We start from the raw sequence: 20,358 nt of genomic DNA on the forward strand, positions 1-20,358 counted from the left end.
TCGGTTTGAATTTGCAGGTGCAGATTGGTTCATTGAATCAATTTTGGACTGGTTTTTTGGCACGTGTTTGGACAGATTTTGAACATGATTTTGGTGAGTTTTTTGAAACAAGTATTTAAGTTTATTTTACTACCCTTGGATATAATAATATATTAAGCAAGGAATTGAGTTGAACTGTCGAGGATGATAATAACTTTGATAAGTAGGTTGTGAAATAGTTGTATTATATGATCTGGGACCTAAAGGTCTTTGAGGTACATCAATCCCAGCTTGACGAGCCTTCCCTTCAGACGCTGTTGTGGATTGGCTACGAGCGTATATGGGAACTAACGATGATTGAGATGAGACAGTTCTGATTTGCATACTGGACATTGTGGCTTCTGTTTCTCCTCATATTCGAAAGAGATAGCTGTTTGTATATGAATCCATTTGTAAATGCAAGGCCAGCAGTAAAGGTGACCACAAGGATGTATAATTATTGTAATATGGATTTCCTCTTTCTCAACTTTGCACTTTCAAAGGACTAGATTTATGTTTTTATATATACTATTATATTGTTATTATAGTAGTATAAATGAAAATGCAAAGTTGAATTGGTATTCCTCATCTAATTTCCTATGATCCGATCAAGTGAGTTCCTTCCTTTCAATTTACATGGGGTTGAAATGGTCTGAGTTCAAACCTGGTCTCTGCATCGGGGAAGGAGTTAAGTTAGAGACTTATGGACTGCTGAAGTTACTCATACTGTGGTGACATGCATCTGAGTCTTCCCTGCTTGCTTGACTAGGAGGGTACGAGCTCTTGGAATGAGATAGCCTTGATGTCCCTGCTGCATCATATTTGTTATGAAGGCCTTGGTTGCTACTTGATAAATGATCTGCATCATATGCATGTGATCGGGAACTAATTGAACGTAGCACAGATGATGATGCTTCTCACCGTTATTTCATTTGTTTGTCTTTACAACTTTTCGTATATAATTTTTCTATTTATGACATATGAAGTTTTGGGTATAAAACTTACTTCAAGTCTTATAGATTATGATTATTGTATTGAATACATTGTAAACAATATTGCAGCTCATGGCAACACATAACTGTTGGCATTATTGGTCCGCAGACATCTACGACAGCTCATGTCATTTCTCATATAACAAATGAGTTACATAATTCCGGGCATTTCAGCAAAGGATTGGTGACCCCTTAAGGCTCCTAAAATAATGGAGCTCTGTGAGTCATGAAAAGGAGCTTGGATGGAACTGATGGAAGGAACTGAATCATCAGATTTTCTTGAACAATGCAGAAAGCATTTTTCTAGGATGAAGCATTGTCGGGTTGATACTTCTCAGGCTTTGAAATCCTCTCCATGGTTTAAATTTCTCTACCCATTGCAATGTGCTATTCAGCTATGACTATTCTGTCTATTCACGACTTCATCATTTTTGGTGCAAGATTTATCAGTGTGTGGGAGGAGGGGAAACCTTTTGTGGGTGAAGTGCCTATCAGATAGGTTGTTAACAGTTAATAATTACTTATAGAAAGATATTAAAACTGTTAGAGGGTTATTGTTCTGTTAGGATATACCACAATGCAGTGTGTGTTTGTATGCAAATATATGTGTGTATGGTTGGCTTGGATATGTTTAACTGAAAAGTGTTTGTGATAGTTTTAATGTGAACTGATTGTTTAAGGTCTATTGGTTTTTTCTATTAGTTGTAATGCGTTTGTGATTGTTTTATTGTGAATTGGATCTTATTTGAGTTTATATGTATGTGATGTGCAAGAAATGGCAGAGTTGCTTGGCTCAACTTAATGTCGCTTGACATCTTGTGTTTCGGTTTCGGTGTTGCAACTGTGGTATTTGAGACGCTACTTTCATTCTTCCTTCTCATTGCTAAGAAACAAAACAATCTCATATCTAACACTCATAGTTTTCATTTTTCAAATGTCACAATCCTCTTGGCCTATATTTGCAATTTTTGTGCTAAGCATCTTGACCATTGTTTTCATATTTATCAGTTACTTGATTCTTGTGACCAAATGTTACTCAAACTGGTGGGCATCAATTGAGATGGATATCAATCCTACCACCTTCACAGAATGAAGAGCCCTTCATAGCATTCTCTCTTGACATCACAAGTTTCTATGTTGAAAAGAAGGCTGTGATTTACTTGAAAACTTCTCTGCACTCTCTCCTTATATTATTGGTTGGGGAGCAATCTAGCAGAATAAATTGACAGTTTCTTGGTTAGTTTGATTTTTGACAGAGTTGTGGCATTGAAGTACCTCTTTGGACTTTCTCACAATGTGTGATAAGATCACTTGACTTTCCTGAAGAAAATATAAATTGCATACTAGATTTGAGCACTATGTTAAGTTGAAAGGCTACCATGGATGATTGTTTGGTGACCTCTCACTTGTAAATTATGTTACACCAGGTAAAACTCCATTTCAATACAGCTTCCTGTTTATTAATTTTTCCCTGAATAATTTTTTAACTTCTCCCGACCATTTCTGATGCAAGGTTTTTGAGTCAGTGAAATCATTGTACTTAGTATTGCAAAGGCCTGTTGGTTCCATCGAGTTGGGTGATGTTCTTTTACCTCAAAGTGACGTTTTAGTTTTTCCAAAGGTCTGTTGGTTCCATGGAGTTGGGTGATGTTGTATGTGAACAAAAACGTGCTTTTGAATCTGAAGTATGTTAAGATTCTTCTTCTTTTTCTTCATTGTGTTTTTCATTGTTATGCTTTTTTCTTTAATGTAATTTTGCATGTGTGTTTATGAAGGTTTGGCTTTAATGGGTTTGTTGTGGTTTATTTATTCTTCAGATAAAGATGCTACAAATGAAAATGATGTGTTGTGAGTTGGAGCGGTTAAAGCCAGCGCCGTCTCCTTCTCTATCTCCAGTTTTGACAAACAATTCTCAACCAGGAAACCACGCCCTTAATCACTTAACTGTTGGCATTGAATATTCTTTTGTGAGCTTACTTGACCTTGCTGCTAATAAGGACGTTGAGGGGTTCAAACGGTTGATTGAGTTTGATGCTACGTCGGTTGACGAGATTGGATTGTGGTCTGGTCGAAGGAAGGTATCGAAGCAAATGTTGAATGAGCGAAGGACTCCTTTGATGGTTGCTGCTACTTAGGCTCCACATTTAGCTATAAACATAGTTGTCATTATTTTGCATATGGTAGTCTAGAAATATTTGTTGTCTTTTTCATCCCAAGTCTATTTGACTTTTGAGTTGGTTAATCTATTACTCATTGGATGAAAAACTTTAATGACATTCTTTTCAGATCGACATCTAATGTGGCCTTTTTGAGTGTCTGCAAATGCGTATGAACACACACGGGAAAACTCTTAATCTTTATTTTTAAATTTGTTGCTTGTGAAAAAATTTAAAAGTTGATCAGAAGATAATATTTTTCTTTGCTTGGTGGACTATACTAGCACTAATACATTGAATCCTATTAAAAATTGTTGTGAGCTTCAGTAAGAATAATGCTAGGATAAATACTGTTATTAGAATGGATGTTTTTGATATTGGGCTTTACCATGCACTGTCATAAGACCAGGTACTGTGTCTGTCGGAGGAAACATGGATTCTTGGTAAATCAATAAACAGATTCCCTCTACTTTTGGTTTTAGAGCAAAGAAATTGCTGAGAAAGAGTACACTATTGGAATAATCAAAGTGCTAAAATTAGACATGCACTAAATCATGTTTATCAACATATTAGTTCAAACCATAATTATCCATAAAAAGATAGGTCATTGGTTTTAAAGATCGTTGGCCAATCTTCAAACGTAATGTTACTCAAGGATACTTTTTTCTTGCATAAATGATTTGTTTTGTCTGCATAGCTAGGCACAGACATTCCATTCTATCATTTGATGATTTGTAATGGAAGGTTGGGATTGATTTCCTATGTAATTTTTTGTTAGACTCAAATACAAAAGTGTGTTTGTTGTTTGAAATTGTAAACTGAAAATTTGAGTTTGGAAGGACATTTTGTTAGAATTAGTGTGATTATATTTTGTAGAAATCTTGCCCTTTGACAATTTCAAAAGTGTGGTGAGGATTGAGATGGATTGTGAGTGAAATTGGTTAGAGTTTGATTTTGTTTGTAATTGTAATTTGGATGTTTGAATCAAAATGAAATTTCAATTGTGATTTTTGAAATGTTGAAATTGAAAATGTTGTTATACTGTACTGGTGTAAAACGTGATCTGATACAAATGTGGTCCTGAGAAATTATGACATCGTGGATTAAAAATCAAATGGCTCCAACTTGGCTTAAGTTGGACTTGAGAATATGGCTTCACATAGTTTAAAAATGCTCTAAACAAGGGTCACATACTTGAAATTGGAAAAGGCTTGAAATAATTTAAAAATGTTTGGAATTTGCTTAAGACTTAAAAAAACGTTATTACTTACAAATAAGTTGGAAACAAAAACAAATTAATTTGATAATGATTATTGAGTTAAAAATTAAAAAAAAATCAAAATTTGGCCAAATAAATGAAATAAAAGCAAATTGACCACAAGATTAAATTTGACTTAGACTTTAACTTATTCTTTATTTTTTGAATAAAAATAAAATGATGCATGAAAATTAATTTAAAATACGAGGACCAAAATATCATGGTTGATTTTTCTATACATTCATAGGTACCGGATATTTTTTTATACATTTAATTATTATTTTTTCATGGGTACCAGTCATTTTTCTATACATTCAATTATTATTCTTTCACGGGTACCAGACATTTTTTAAACATTCAATTATTATTTTTTTACGAAAACCAAACATTTTTCTACACATTTAATAATATTTTTTCACATGTACCGAAATTTTTTCTATGCATTGAATTATTATTATTTTTTCACAAGTACCAAACATTTTTCTATACATTTAATTATTATTTTTCACGGGTACCATACTTTTTTCTATTTATTCAATTATTATATTTTTATAGGTATAAAATATTTTTCTAATAAAAAATATACATTTGAAACAAATGCGCGTCCCGTACCAGAATCCAACCCGTGCAAACGCACGGGTTTGTTACTAGTTAAAAGAAAAAAGAGTCCAGGAATCTATAAGCTAAAGAAATCTTAGTTCATACCCCCCTAAAGTTGACTCAACCAACAAAAATTCCTTGAAATTCAATCTGTTTCTCAAACTTGTAAAAATAAATAATTTTTCTTTAAATTTTCGAACATATTAAAATTTTTAATTAAGTTAGTTGGAGTACATTTACGTTTTGAAAATTTTAAATTTTAACTTTTTCAAAATTTTGGCTAAACCGACTTTCACTCATACGGTACATACTACTTGTACAAAGGAAATGTGATTAGTTTTTTTTTATATATAAATTTAGAGATAGGTGATTAAAAGATACAACACAAGTTACTTCCATGGTTGTATTAAGACAATAGAAAATATGAAATATAATTTAAATCCCAAATACAATGTAGAAGAAAGATGTGCTTAAGATGTTTCAGAGGGATGTGTAAATAGCTCTTAAGACATTATCAAAAAAAATTGTTGAAAAACATTGAATTTGCTCAAGTATCAACAGATTAGTTTTTTTTACACTCTCACATATATAATCTCTAACTTTATTTTTATTTTTTTCGAGCATTGCTATTTACTACAAAGATGTTGTAGAAGAAATGCAAAAATGACACTATAGGTAATATTGTAAAGAGTGATTTTTATTTTAATTGTTTTTCAGAGATCTTGGATGGTGGTTGTAAATAATGATAGTATTTCAATGAGTAATTTAACTTTTAATTTTTTTTAATCGAAAATGGTTATAAACAATGTTAGTAATTTTTTTCTTGTAATTCTTGCTTTCAAGATTCATACCAATTTGCTATTTTTTTTCTTCCTTCTGCATGTTAACTTTGAAATTTCCTGTTTATTTTTTTCAATTCTTTTTTTAGCTGTATTAAGAGATGAAGTATACGTGAGAGCGGTGAAACTTTCTTTTATTAAGTCCCATAAAAATAGTTGATGATTGAGTGATGTTATCTATAGCTTATAAAAATTATTGGAGTGAGTTAATAATATAAGGAAAAAATTTTAGAAATAGTTAATTTTGTTTGAAAGAGTAGGTAGGTAATATAACTACGCTCAATATAGTTCTGTTTCCATAGTTAATATGTAAATAATTGATAATTAATATAACAGCAATGCTATATGTAGACCCATAAAAGTAACACGGTACATACACCGTATCATATCAACAATGATTTGGTGGAAGGTTTAAATTAAAATAATAAAAAAAATGTTTTTATAAATTTAATAAAACAAAACCGTATTGAAATACGGTGTAGATGTTAGTTTGTGTGTACAAATATCAATTCTCTTAATATAAAATAGTTTTAGAAAGTTGTATAGAAATAAGGCTATAGGAACCGTCTAATTAGGGTTATATTAAATGACATTCAGTTTTTTTTATGATCAATTACAAAATACTAATTACGCTTAAGTCACCGACCTCTCAATATTATGGTTCTTTATAGTGCAGTTCTTGAAAAAAATTGAACCGAACCGAATTATAGTAAAAACTTTCTCAAACTGAACCAAACCGTTTCAATTTATTAAGAACAAACTGAACCAAAAATATTATTGCTTTAGTATACCGTTTCGAAATTCCAAACCGTTAGAAGATAATTTTTTCCGAACCGAAGCGTTAAGCTATTTTTTAATTTTTATAAAAAAAATTAACTTATTTTAAACATTTTTCATTTTTCAATTTTGGTTTGGTTCGGTTCTAAAATTGTTTGTGCATAAAGGTTTGGTTCACTAACCAAACATAACAGTTTAATTATTTTAACTTCAATTCGGTTTGGTTCGACAGTGCAATTCAATTCTTAAATTTTTTTAACAACTTTATTCAATATTGGTGAATGTTTTTAAATTATTTAGTATCATATCAATTCTAAATTCTTCAAACATTTTAATATTTTCATGCATAATGTATCTAAGAGAAATCTAAAAGTTTATAGTGATTTCTACCAAATGCTATATTTAAATGGCTTACTCTTTAAATATCCAATTTCTTGTAAATAGATAACTCCTGAATGAGAGTGGAAATATTAGGAGTGATTCATAATGTGACAGAGGGTGTTATGTGTTTCATTTTCATTTTCATTTTTTTGCTACATTACTACTTTTTATGTTTCGTTTTGGAATGATACATTGATACGTGTTCTTGAAACCGATACCACTGTTGTTGCACTTTGAATCTTTATTCGTTTTCACCTTTTCAAAAATAGTTGTATTCTCTTCTTTAATATCTAACAAAAACTAGTGTATTCTGCTCAAAATACTGTCCATGTCCACAATAACTAGTATGTTATCTTTTTTATTATATATTATGATAATACTGTTACGTTTCAAAAATGTTAAATCTGCTGATTAATGGTAAAAGCTAAAGTGTTTTTTTAGGGTCAAAGACTAAATTGCTTATAAGCAATAAGTGAGGAAATTTTATAGTTCATCAGTTTGGAATTTTGAGATTGCACCTTTCAATAGGGCTGACAGTATTTTAGTAAAAAATAAATTGGGCTTATAGAACTCAAATATTAAAAAAAAAAAAAAAAGTAGTCCAAGAAGTCTACAATCTACCGAAATCTTAATTCATACTCCTCAAAATTGATTCCAACCCACAAACATTCCTTGATATTCAAATTTTTCTCTCTCACATGTAAAAACAATACATTTTCTTTAGATTTTCGAAAACATCAAATTTTTTTAAAATTTCAATTTTTTTGGTTTATCATCTGAGGTCGGTTCTAGCATTTAGTGGTTCCAACTCCTCCCCGATCACAATTGTGGGAGATCGAATCGTAGTTCTCACTATCAAGTCCAACGTCAATCACAACTAAACCAACTAACGATTGTTGCAACACATTTATGTTTTGAAATTCTTAAAATTTAATTTTTAAAATATTTTTCAAAATATTTTGTTTAGAAACATTGGATTCACTAAATTGTTAACTAGTTTTTTTTACACTCTTTTATAATCTGCAATGTCTCGTTAATAAAGATTTCAATCAAAATAATTCTTTTAGAGAGACTTGCTTTAGCCATTATACATACTCATATTTTTTTTCACATTCTCACGTGCACTCTACACATTCTCACGTGCATTCTAATGTTTACCACAATAATCACTCAATTATATGTCAAAGGTTGGTCTCTAAAAAATATTGAGATATTATTGGGATTGATAAAATATTAATATAATATCAAATATAATAAAATCTAATAATATCAAATATAATCTAAGTTGTGTAAGTCCAAGCCCAATCAGGTTCAAGCCCAATCAATATTGTATATAAATAGTCATAGTTTGTATTATTATTTGTAAAATTCAATTCATTAATATAATTCTTATTTCTTTATTCTCTCATTATTCTCTCCTCACTAAAAGTGCCTCACGCACTAACAAATTGGTATCCAGAGCTTTCGGTTATTGTTCTTGAGAATTTCACGTCAGAGGTCGTATGTTCAGGGAACGTGAATCAATCGCTGCAAAGATGAATGGCACTAATGAAACTCTGAATTCGCTTCCAATGCTTGACGGCAAAAGTTGGATTCGATGGAGAAAACAGATGCAATCCCTATTTGGCTTTCATGAAACCCTAGAAGTGGTTACGAATGGCGTTCCTGCGCTGGCTGCAAATGCATCTGACGCTCAGAAAATAGGCCACAACGAAGCCAAGAGGAAGGATTGCAAGGCTGCCTATTGCATTCAGCCGACGAGCGATTCTGTAAATTTCGATAGAATCTCTCATGCTGAATCAGCAAAGGAGGCATGGGATATTCTTGTCAAATATTATAAAGGAGGTGAGAAAGTCAAGGTTGTAAAATTGCAGATCTTGCGTCGACAATATGAATTGTTGTCGATGAGAGAAGACGAAAAGGTTGCAGAGTATGTGTCGAAGGTGCACAAACTCGCCCATCTCATGAAGGATTGTGGTGAAACCCTAACTGATAAAATGATAGTTGATAAGGTAATGCGTACGTTGACCTCTCACTTTGATCACGTTATTGTAGCTATTCAAGAATCCAATCAACTTGAAATCCTAAAATTGGAAGATTTGGTTGGTTCGTTGGAGGCGCGTGAGATTAGGATTGTCAAAAGGAAGGGAGTTCAAGATTCGATACAAGCTTTGCAGGCTCAGTCATGGAAAAAGAATGGTGGTTCCAACAAATTCAAAGGCAGATTCGACAAAACTCAGGGCAAGAAGCCTTGGTCGAACTATCACAAGGTCGAAGATAGATCCTCTGAATCCTCGAGAAGAGGAGGTGGAAACTATCGAAAGGACAAAGAAGATAGTTATCATTTAGACCCTACAAGAAACAGGTGATGTATTCCATGTGTTTGAAATTGCGCACAACTTTGGACAAATCACATTCACAGGTACAAGGGGTTGTGCATGTGCAAGAATGGGTTGGTCGTAAATCTTCTAATTCATCCTAAAGAATCTTGAGATCGGTGAAATAGGTGGATAAAGATCTATCAACTTGTTGAATGGGATGTAAATTACAGAGAAGATCAGAGAAACGAAAGTGATTGCCTTTAGTGAAATCGAAGATCTTCCTAGAGATAGAACGTGAAATCAAAGCAAATTGTGCTCTGAGCAATGTGTGGTGAAAGGGTATGATTGATCCAAGAAAGAACCATACTATTCGCACGATCCCAAAGCTTAAAATTTGGAATAGAGGGCGCAGATTTGAGAAGAGTGTCATTGATGAAGGAGAGCTTGTTCTTGAATGTCAAAGTGCGCCGCGTAAATTTGCTCCATTATTGATAGTTGTTGTCATCTAAAGGTGGTGCGACGATGGTGGCGCTTGGATTTTCACAAAGATGGAGATAATAGGGATTTCTAAGGTTTAAGAAAGGATCAATTTGGTCGTTCTTGGGATTTGCATAGTTCTTTGGGGTGGTTTGATCATCAGATTCTTCTTCTAATGCCATAAATGAATGAAAGGAGGAAACGATGAAGAAGAAGGAGAATGAAAAGTTCTATATACTACTGATACCATATTACGGTCATAGCTCAGCCAGGGGCGGTTCCAAGGCCCAGCGAGCCCGGACACGAGCCCTGGCTCAACCCCTATTTTCTTTGTACTCCCCCAACTTAATAGCGGATTTTTAGACAAAACCAGTGGCAAAATTAGGGGGAAATTAGTAAAAATAGGGTGTGAAAATTAAAACAGATGAATAATCAATGGCATAAAATTTTTACCCAGACTGCCTAAAACTTTTGGCTCCATCACTGAACTCAGCTAAACAAGTAAGAAGATGACCCATGACGGGAGAAGGAAAATTGAAAAGGATGCAGAAGAATATTATTATTAATCCACATTGCAAAAAGGCCTTGACCTGTATACAAACATAATGGACTTACAAAACAAAATACCATCAAGCCCAATAAACTATCAATAGCCCAAAAAGTAAAATACTAATTATGTATCTAATAGAAAGTATTTTTGTTCTCATTTTTCTTTATTTCTTCATTTTTCTAAACCATATCTCGTTCTCACTTTTATTTTGTCTTATGGAAACTTAGCAAAAGGACAGGATCCATTCCAACCTTGCATCCAAGATGTTAATCTGTGCAGAAATTCCAGTGATTGCTTTCTAATTCTCCTCATTACACCCAAATTAATAATCGATGTATATATCCTTTCATTACTCAAAAAAAAAATCCTATTGATTAATCTTCATTTGCACTTTTAAATTAAAAAAATGCACATGCTAGAACTAGAACATTCATTTGCACTTATAAATCAACACAATTGAAAGAAATCAATAATAAAAGACTATCTAGCTAGTGAATAACAAATTATGAGCACTAATTAAAATCCAAGTAAAATTCTAAAACTTTAGAAGAGAATAAGATCAAAAGAGATCATCAATTTATAGTGTAACTGATGTTTCTACCATGTATATATTTATTTTCTCATCATCAAATAACTTTTTCAACAATAACACATTGATCCCAAACCCCATATACCCTAACAATTAAACCATCAATATTGTCTGAAATTTGTGTCACATTGTTGCGACAAGATTCTCGTATCGCTCCCAAGGTTGTTAACCTTAAACTTACAAACAACATTAGCGTTCATAATCCACGTGCTCAGTTTCAAAGCCGTAATCCTCACACAAAGATTCGTATCCAATTCAAAATCCAAGCCTGTGGTCTTCATTTTCTTGGGTAATGGGCGCTTTCCCGTTACATCAACCTTAAACTGTGTCATAGCATGTCTCCCTTGTTCCAACAAGATTGGAAATTTTCCTGTGCCAACCTCAATGTCCTCGTAAATCAAAGAAACCTCGGAACTTTCGTAAATCATTCCCAACCTGTGATTAGGGTTCTTTGCCCTCAAAGATATTTCATAATCCGGTGGCCCGGTAACGTTTTTGAAATCCATATGGTTGACAGCGAAAGTGGGTCCGGATGGGTTGAAAATGAAGAACAAGATGGCTATGGCTATTCCAACAATGGCAAAGATTGTAACGAGGATTATAGCAATTGTGAGCCAGAAACGAAGGGAACAACAGCAACAAAAATTTCGACTTGTTACATCGGTGGTTTTTGGAACGTTACGGTAACGTTCAACGATCAATGCATTCTCGCTGGGTGGAACACGGTAGACTTGATCTTTTGGGAATTGAACGATGTACATGTTGTCATAGCGGGCACGGCCTGGTGGTGGTGGCAATGATGGTGGCGGTGAGAGAACATCGTTGTCGACAATGATGTCGGTGGTGGTGATGATGCCGTTGTTGATTTGTGAGGCCCGCTGCCCTGCCATGGGCACTCGTTTGAATTGGCTACGTGCACGCGTAGTGTGAATGACGCAGCTTCAACTTGAACGAATGCATGGATGGGAATAGAAGTTGGTTGGGGAACAATGCGATGTGGAATGAGATATTAGGGTTGTGACAGCTTGGAAATTAAAACACAACGAAGCATTGTGTTATTATGTTGGTTTTTTGATTTGAAAGGAATAGCTAATTAGAGATTGTTAACAAGTATTCACATGATTTATTTTATGAATTAAATAATCTATTAGGTTAGTATGTGAAAATAATTGTGTCCATTTTGTGCTTAGTGTAATTGATATGGTTGTAATTGTAATAATAAGTAACCACTACAACAACTAACAAACTTAAAACTATATTAGCCAATATTTTTAATAAATGCTCATGATTCATACAAATATATTACCTTTTTATTTTTAATTATTTAAAATATTTTAAAAAATTCATCCCTAAATTTTGCCATCCATCATCTTGACGGCAAGGGTATAGTATTTGAAATAGTATTTGACCTCTTAGTTTTGTACAGGTCAAAAAATACAGGTGTGTTTGTTCTCCTTGCAAGGGTATAGAAATTCAGAGATCTTAGTAGGTGTATAACATGTTTTAGTAGTGAAGGCTTGCCCACGGCGGCGATAAGCCCTGTGCGGTGGTTTTTTAGGCTATTTAAGGGATCAACTCACTTAAGGTGAGAGACTCTGTTGGTGGTCAACGCTACTTGATTGCAGGCAGATGGTTAAAATAATTGTGGGTTATGGTTACCTGAAGCGTGGTGCTCTTTTATAGTGCATCATTTGTCCCCTTTAAGGGTGATGTATTTATACGGGTATGTAAGACCTAGGGTTTTTATCAATTCACGTGGTCTTAACCGCCCCTCTTACTAAGGGAGGTTATTGACCACCTATCTTCTAGGAGTAAGTGGTGACTTCCTTTTACTTGACTCTCACATTTGAGGAGCCCCGGAAGCGAGTCCCTTAGATTCCACAAAGACTGCACAGTTATGGGGCGGGGGCGCCTTAATCTAGGATTTTGCCAAATATAACACTACATGATCCCTCAAGTACGAGGACTTTTCTTTAAGGGAAAAGTGTTCACAAACTGTTCTCCCCTCTTCGAAATACGCCCCTCGCCCTATTGAGAATTCCCTTGACTGAGAACGGTTTCCTTTATGGGCGGGTCCCTCAGTGATGGGCGAGCCCCTCATCCGATGGCGTGCAAAAGAGCAGGTAAGTCCTTCGGTTATAATTTATGCCCGATGAGTCAGCCTCCAAGTGTCCCCTACTTAATTGAGGTATTATAGCCCGGGATATCAATCAATCACCTTATGGATGTGTTTTTCTTCATTTAATCATCAATGATGGCCTACTCTTCGAAAACTTCAAACATTGACGACACGTGTAAGTAGCGTTCAGGGATTCATAAAACCCTGAGGGGACTGAGAGAGTTGTCCTATAAAAGGGTTTTCTTTTCGCATTGTGTTTTATTTTCTGCAATTTTAACCGAGCCATTTCCTCTCGTCATCCTTGTGAAGCTTTCAACTTCCTCTTAGGTACTAATTTCTTCATCTTTCCTTATTTCTTGTAATAGATTTTAGGATATTTGTTTGGAAAAGGTGCCTCTGTGTTAGGAATAGGAACTCTAGATAGGTAGTTCCTTTCTTGTAATCGCGGCAGTGGTAGTGACTTTGCTTTGTTCAACTATTTTCTCAAGAACAAAATGTCTTTCTCCTCCGCGTTTCCAAAGGCATTGGCGACTTTATCTCCACTTACATTTCCGAGGAACAAATCCATGTCTTTCAGTCGAAAGTTGATGTTTCTTCCTCAAGGGATGAGGATCAGGTCATCCTAGAGATTTGTCTACCATCAGAGAGGGTGACTTCGCCTGTCTCCTCCGACCCCCTTTGTCATATCTCTATTTTTATCCTCCCTTTATTAAGGCATGGGAGTCTTTTTTCCTCTTTCTGATTTTTCCACAGAGATTCTCAGGGTCCTCAATGTCTCTCTACTTTTAAACTGTTTTCTAACAGCTGAGACTATGTTAGTGCTTTTGAGATAGTTTGTGAGGGGTTATACATCAACCCGACTACAAGGATCTTTTTCTCCTTCTTTGTTACCAAATCAATGAAATGTAGTTGGGTAGTCTTGAGCAATCGAACGACAAAGGGTTTTTTACCTCTCGCTCCAAAAACTATAAATATTGGAAAGATAAGTTTGTCAAGATGAGGGGGAAAGAGAATTCTCTTGGAATCTTGGGTACTGATGGCGCCCCCCGTCTTTCAATCATCCTGGATAGATGCCCCGACGATAGGTATAGACTATAACCGAGCATTCCTGTCCTTTGAGGAGAAAATGATTGTTCACTTCTTATAGCAGTTCGAAGTTATAGACTTCCAGGAAGTAATTAATATGTGGCAGGGAGGTGGCGGGCACCTTCCCACCTATATAAGTAAACAAGTATTATTCTCTTTTTATTTTCCAGTATATTCCTTTATGACTTGTGTTTTGTTTATGCAGAAGCAAGGGTTGTCGAGAACAACCAGGAGCCAAACATCCCAAAGGTGGTCTTGGTCCAACAAGACGACCATGCTAACCAAATTATCTAACAATCCCAAAAAGATAATATTAGGGGGAAAATAATATCACCAATATGATCGAACAGATTCTGGCCCATAATGGCCTTAATGTTGGCCACCCCAAACCAAATTTTGTGTCACCTTTGTCCGAATACATGGGGCAGGCCAAATTGCCCAGGGATTGGAAAGTCCCAAAATTTACCAAGTTCGCGGGTGATGCTAGTGTATCCACCGTCGAACACATATCCAGGTATCAAATCGAGGCTGGTGATTTAGCCAACAATGAGGAGAAAGCCTTCCACGAACAGTTTTACATGGGATATGTTAAAGTTTAATCTCAAAAAACTGGCTAGTGTAAGGCGAAATAGGGCTGAAATTAGATATCCAATACCTAAGAGAAATGGCTCAATTGGCCAATAGAGTTTGACATGTCAAACGAATGAAGGCTGAGAAGGCCAGAACCTCTAAGTTCAGTAAAAAGAAAATACGTCGAGGTCGACACCTCAAGAAATTCGTCTGACTCGGATTATGAGTGCGTAGAAGAAAATGAGATCAATGTGGCAGAATTGAAGTCAGGATCCCCTTACATATACAAGTTTCTAAACTCGTCGAATGGGAAAAATCTCGTCGAACCAAAAAACGAAAAAAAATTGTTTCTAAAATGTATACCTTTGACGTCACTAAGTGTGACGAAATATTTGACTTGTTACTTTCTTATGGGAAAATTATTGTTCCTAAAGGGGCTAAAACCCCACCATTAGAACAAAGGAAGAAAATAAGTTTTTGTAAATTTCATAACTTTTTGGGTCATAAAACTTCTCAATGTGCCCTTTTCAAGGATCTGGTGCAAAATGCTCTCAAGGATGGTAGGCTCAAATTTGCCGACAAGCAGAAACCAAGGCCTGAAGAAGATGTTGAAACCGAAATTGAGGAAGCTCTCTTTGTCGAGCCAATGGAAGTGATGATGGTCGACACTGTTGACGAAGCTGGGGCCAAAGACTACCAGTCAAACTATGAAAATCAGACAGCAATGGTTTATCCTAAAGCTAAAGAAGAACTTATTAAATTTTTGAATTGATGCAGGTTAAAAGATTAAGATTTTATGTTGTGCCCCAGATGCAGTAATGTATCTGACAAAGAAGTTGTAAGAGAGTTGGAGAGGGTTAACCCTTACCTAGCAAAGAAGTTTGTCCGATAGGACAAACCTGAGGAAATTTCCCTCGACAAGAAGGGAGATACGAAGAAGTTCAAAACTAGGACGTATGTTCGTATTGATAATGTGTCACCTAAGAAATGGCTGAGACTTATAAGAAATCCAGTTGTTGATGGGAGGAAATGGAAAATACTCAATATCGATGTTGGTTCCTCGTATAGGGATAACTCACAAGTTTCAAAGAAGTAGTTTTATGTATCACAAAACTACATGGGTAAAAATCCCATGACAAGGACTTAGTGGAGGAGACACTAGAGGAAAAAGAAGGCCGCTCGAGAGGATGGAAGTTCTAGAAAAAGACAGTAGCATTTGAGCTACTAACAAAGACCAATCTGGTCAAAAAGACAGTAGCATTTGAGCATCTGACACTAGTGAATGAGGAGAAAGTGGCAAGCCAAAATAGGCGAAGATGATGATATGGAGGTGGATAACTTCTACTCAGGGTGTGGCCTAGAGTTAGATATCATTTGCAATATGATATCTGGCTTGCCAATCAGATTTTGATGAACCTTGGTCAGATGCTTCTAACTGCTTGAGTCAGATGCTTTTGATAGATTGATATGAAGCTTGATCAGAGCAAGTATTATGTGTTATGAGAAACGTCGAGTCTTGAGATATCGTTATCGATCTGGATAATCTCCATTCAATAGAAGACTTAATGCTTTGTAGAAACATATTTGTCGTTTTAAACACTTATTTCTTCAAAGGTTCAGAGTGCGTTTGATTTCCCAGAGTCCAGAGTTGCTTTATTCAAAATCCAAAACTTCACTTGTCCAGAGTCCATATATTGCATACTTAGAGTCCATAATCTATGAGTAAAATTCGCACACTTAAACAAACCGTTAGAGTACAAAATTGTTCTTCATACAAATGTATTTGTTATCATCAAAACATCAAGGATTAGTTGACGAACCAAACTTGTTCCAACAGATTCGTTGCCTATCTTTAAGGTTTTATCAAAATGTATTAGGCGTAAGTTTGCATAGATATAATCAATAAGATCAAAGTCCTAATTGATTAGATAAGACAAAATTTTCCCTCTAGCCATTTCCACAACTCCTAAGTTATATGGCATAATTTCAAGGCATTTTTTGAATGTTTTCTTTTGATAAAACATGTTTCAGAAAAAGGGTTTTAGTGTGTGTGTGTGTGTGTGTGTGTATGTGTGTGAGAGAGAGAGAGAGAGAGAGTTGCCTTAGTACTCTTAAGATACTACCTTTATCTTTTCAATACTCGATTCACTTAAACAGATCAATAGTCAAGACTCAATGAGCTTTCACGCCTTTCTCCAAACAGGCTTCAAGACTCTTGCTATATAGTATCTGATTGTATAGGAACTTTGATCTTGAGTTCTCTTGTACAAGCACATATAGATCCTCATGCATTTTATTCATCAAAAATCCAGATGTTGATCTTTATTACCTGCAAGCACATAAATCCACTCTGTTGATTGGCTTCATCAGGTAAAACAACTTATGTATAAGATGTAATATGTGGAAATGCAACATATGGAACAAGATGTTCCAGCATGTGTTCTAATATATGGCCTAAGTCTATTAGCTATATTTCATGAAGAATTCTAAGCATGATTGTGTTTGTCTCTAAGAACATTTCCTTCAGATTTGTCTTGGTGTTAATCCCTTCAGAAGATGCACAACATTACTGTTGGAAGAATTTTATTAATCCAAATTAATTTGGAAAATATTTGGGTTTGATTTAGTCAAAGAAGATTTTCTTAGAGGGAAGATTGATTTAATCCAAGATTAAATCTACAAGGAAGATTCATATGAAAAGAGCTAATTTGGATGTTCTGATGCAACATATGGAACACGATGTTCCAGCATGTATGTAGTGCAACATTTGACCCTTGTCAACAGACCATGATGGATGTTGTTAGGTGGAAGTTTTATGATTAGATTTCAATCAGGTTTGTAGCTATTGTTTAGCAATGTGTTTGTGTGATTTGTTTTCCAGGTGTTAGAAGATCAAATTAATTTAAATGGAGATTTAAATTTGAATTTGAATAAATAATAAATCATATATTTTGTTGGAGACTTTTTTGGAGCAAATCAAATCCAACTATATCTCCTATAATTATGGATAAAAACACAAATGCTAATGCCCATTGGAAAAGCTCATAATTGGATTGCTATTTAAGGATACTCAAACCTCACGTTTGAGGTGTGCAAGTTTTAAACATTCCTTGTGTTAGGAATTTTATTTTGAGTCTTTGTTTGTGTTATCTTTGTACATCACTCTAGCGTCCCCATTCATATCTTAAGGCATAAAGTTTAGTTTGTTAGTTGAGTTGTAAAACTTTGTTCCAAGATACTAATTTTATGAGCTTGAGAACAAAGTATAGGTGTGGGATGATTGTTTCGTATTTTCAATTATATTGTAATTGTCTAAACATTTGGGACTAGTGTTTGAGTGAAAGTGAGAGGCTTCTCATATTTAAGGGGAGTGTAGAATGAAGCATCATCGGTAGTATTAATAAAATGGCCTTGAATTGAGATTATTTTTAGTAAGTCCATTTGTTAATATTAAATATATAGTCACTAGGATTAGGAAGAGGCATTTAACAACATGGATTTATTGTTCCTATAAGACTAGTATTACTAATTCAAAGTATTGAGTTTCCTTTCTTGGGTTGGATGCCTCCTATAAGACTAATTTTATTAATTCAAAGCATTGAACAACATGGATTTATTTGTCGCTCTCTATCTTTTTCTCCCTTAATTTTAGTTAATTTCTAGATACAATTTGTTAAATGTGTTGTTTGATAGATTAAATCGTATAGATATTTTCCTTGATCATTAAAGTTGAAAATTGCTTTGTTGATTATCTTACAATCACTATGATTGTAAGCTATTTTGCATATTGACAAAGCTTAAAGGAAAAATCCGAAAAATTGATCGCACACAAAGTGCTCGATAAAATGCTAGTTTTTGTTTTCATTACGCAATTTGTCGAATAGCATTGTTTGATCGATCGACTCGTAAGAATTTTTCTACAATTGTTTTGTTTAAGTTGGTGTGTCGGTTTGCTTATAATCACTTTGATTATAAGTGGTTTTCATATCAACGCAACTCAAAGGAAAAATTCTAAAAATTAGATTGCACACCAAGTGTTCGACAAATTGCTAGTTTTCGTTTTATCAATAATTTTATTGAAAATAGGTAACCGTTGTGATTTGTGGTAAACAGTTAATTGAGATAGACTTGTGTTGATTGTTCTTATTATTGTTTTAATTTCATATGGCTTGTGCATATCCGAGTTCCAATAACTAGGTTTGTTTAGACTATTATTTTTATCTATATTAAAATCTTCTGCTTGCATCTTTTCGAATAAGCTTTTAAATACCTAATATTTTTAATTGGCTATTTTGGATTGGGGATCAATTCACCCCCTCTAGATAAGTTGTCGTAGTCTAACAATCTAGTCCAACATCTATTCTCTTGGGAACCAAATCTCAGAACTCTCAGCACACCATATTTTAGGAAATTTACAAATTCATTATATAAATCTTCGGAGGAAGAACTTAGTATACCATTTAAGGCATCCATTATCATTTCTAAGACCATGCCATGGTGGACCATTTTCCCATCTTCACATTTGATTTATTTGGTGCCTACCGCGGGTTTTAGTTGATTTCTCACATTTTTGGTTATGTGATACTTACAAAGTAAAACATATGATATAGGAAACATCGTTTCAACCAAATTGATGAATACGGTGTTGTGATGGATGAAAATTACATTTGGCATGTTTTCTTAATCCTTTAACATAGTCTTGCACATTTCTTAAGCTCGTGTAACATTGTCCTTGATCGCGACTTTACGTGTCTATAAATCTGATAACTGCAAGTGCACTGTCGTGTAGTTTTAAAAGATATCAAATCCACAGGGAGTATGAATCGATCTACCGTTATCTAAGGTTACTATGTAAAGCTAAGGCTACTAATATATTGATTGTTTCTAAGGGAAAGGTGAATTGTGAAGTCTAAGAAATATAATAATAAACGGATATCAGTATGTATTTCGTTTAACTTAGGTGATCTGAAGGTCCATTGGCTTATGGTTCTTATTCTATTAAAAATCTTTATTAATTCTGTTGTTTAAAAGTCCTCCTCTCAAACTCTCGCTCTGTTGATTTAGACTACTATCCTAACTCGTAATGTACGCTCTCGCCATCCCATTAGATTTAGAAAAGCTTTTTGAAAATAACATAGTTAATAAAATGCTCGCTTTATGAAGTCGTTATCTACTTAAATCCCCTAGTCTCAAACTCTCGCTCTATTGACTCGGCTCATGCTAGTATTCCCTAACGTACGCTTTCGCCATCCCACGTCGGGTTTAAAAACACTTTTTGAAAGTAAATAATTTCTAATTAGTTTTAATACGCTTTCGCCGTCCTTAAAACTAATGCCTTATGTCTACTATCTAGTTAAAGATCTCAAACTCTCGCTCTATTGACTTTAACCTTTGTCGGCCTTAAAACTTCAAACTCTCGCTCTATTGATTTTAAGACTCTATTAATTAAATTAGACATTAAATCAAAAACAAGTGATAGTTAATAAAACATAATTAAGCCAACTTATTTCGGATCCCACGGTTAACTTACTTTACATACCGATATCTTAATTAATTAGCCAGACATATTGATACGGTTAAACATGCATAAATTTGATCGGTTTATAATAAAAGGCGTATTAAAAG

The 20,358-nt window shown here is 34.4% G+C and overlaps 2 protein-coding genes across 2 annotated transcripts; one reads left to right on the plus strand and one right to left on the minus strand.

Moving 5' to 3' along the window:
- Positions 1-2,527: 2,527 nt before the first annotated feature.
- LOC131632139 (zinc finger CCCH domain-containing protein 30-like) lies at positions 2,528-3,420 on the plus strand. The gene is made up of 2 exons (XM_058902913.1): positions 2,528-2,695; positions 2,828-3,420. Exons 1-2 carry the CDS (start codon positions 2,645-2,647, stop codon positions 3,143-3,145), a joined length of 369 nt encoding a protein of 122 aa, XP_058758896.1. The 5' UTR covers positions 2,528-2,644; the 3' UTR covers positions 3,146-3,420.
- Positions 3,421-10,945: 7,525 nt separating this feature from the next.
- On the minus strand, positions 10,946-11,973 carry LOC131632128 (NDR1/HIN1-like protein 13). The gene has a single exon (XM_058902904.1). The coding sequence runs from the start codon at positions 11,846-11,848 to the stop codon at positions 11,060-11,062; it is 789 nt and encodes a 262-aa protein (XP_058758887.1). The 5' UTR covers positions 11,849-11,973; the 3' UTR covers positions 10,946-11,059.
- Between the last annotated feature and the right edge of the window lie 8,385 nt (positions 11,974-20,358).

The sequence above is a fragment of the Vicia villosa genome, unplaced genomic scaffold, assembly GCF_029867415.1.
Source record: "Vicia villosa cultivar HV-30 ecotype Madison, WI unplaced genomic scaffold, Vvil1.0 ctg.000910F_1_1, whole genome shotgun sequence".
Classification (NCBI taxonomy): Eukaryota; Viridiplantae; Streptophyta; class Magnoliopsida; order Fabales; family Fabaceae; genus Vicia; species Vicia villosa.

Bases quoted from the DNA above. Each gene is read 5' to 3' on its own strand.
- LOC131632139 (XM_058902913.1), top strand. From the start codon at position 2,645: ATGGAGTTGGGTGATGTTGTATGTGAACAAAAACGTGCTTTTGAATCT. The intron at 2,696-2,827 runs GTATGTTAAGAT...TTTATTCTTCAG, and splicing joins AACGTGCTTTTGAATCTGAA to ATAAAGATGCTACAAATGAA.
- LOC131632128 (XM_058902904.1), bottom strand. From the start codon at position 11,848: ATGGCAGGGCAGCGGGCCTCACAAATCAACAACGGCATCATCACCACC.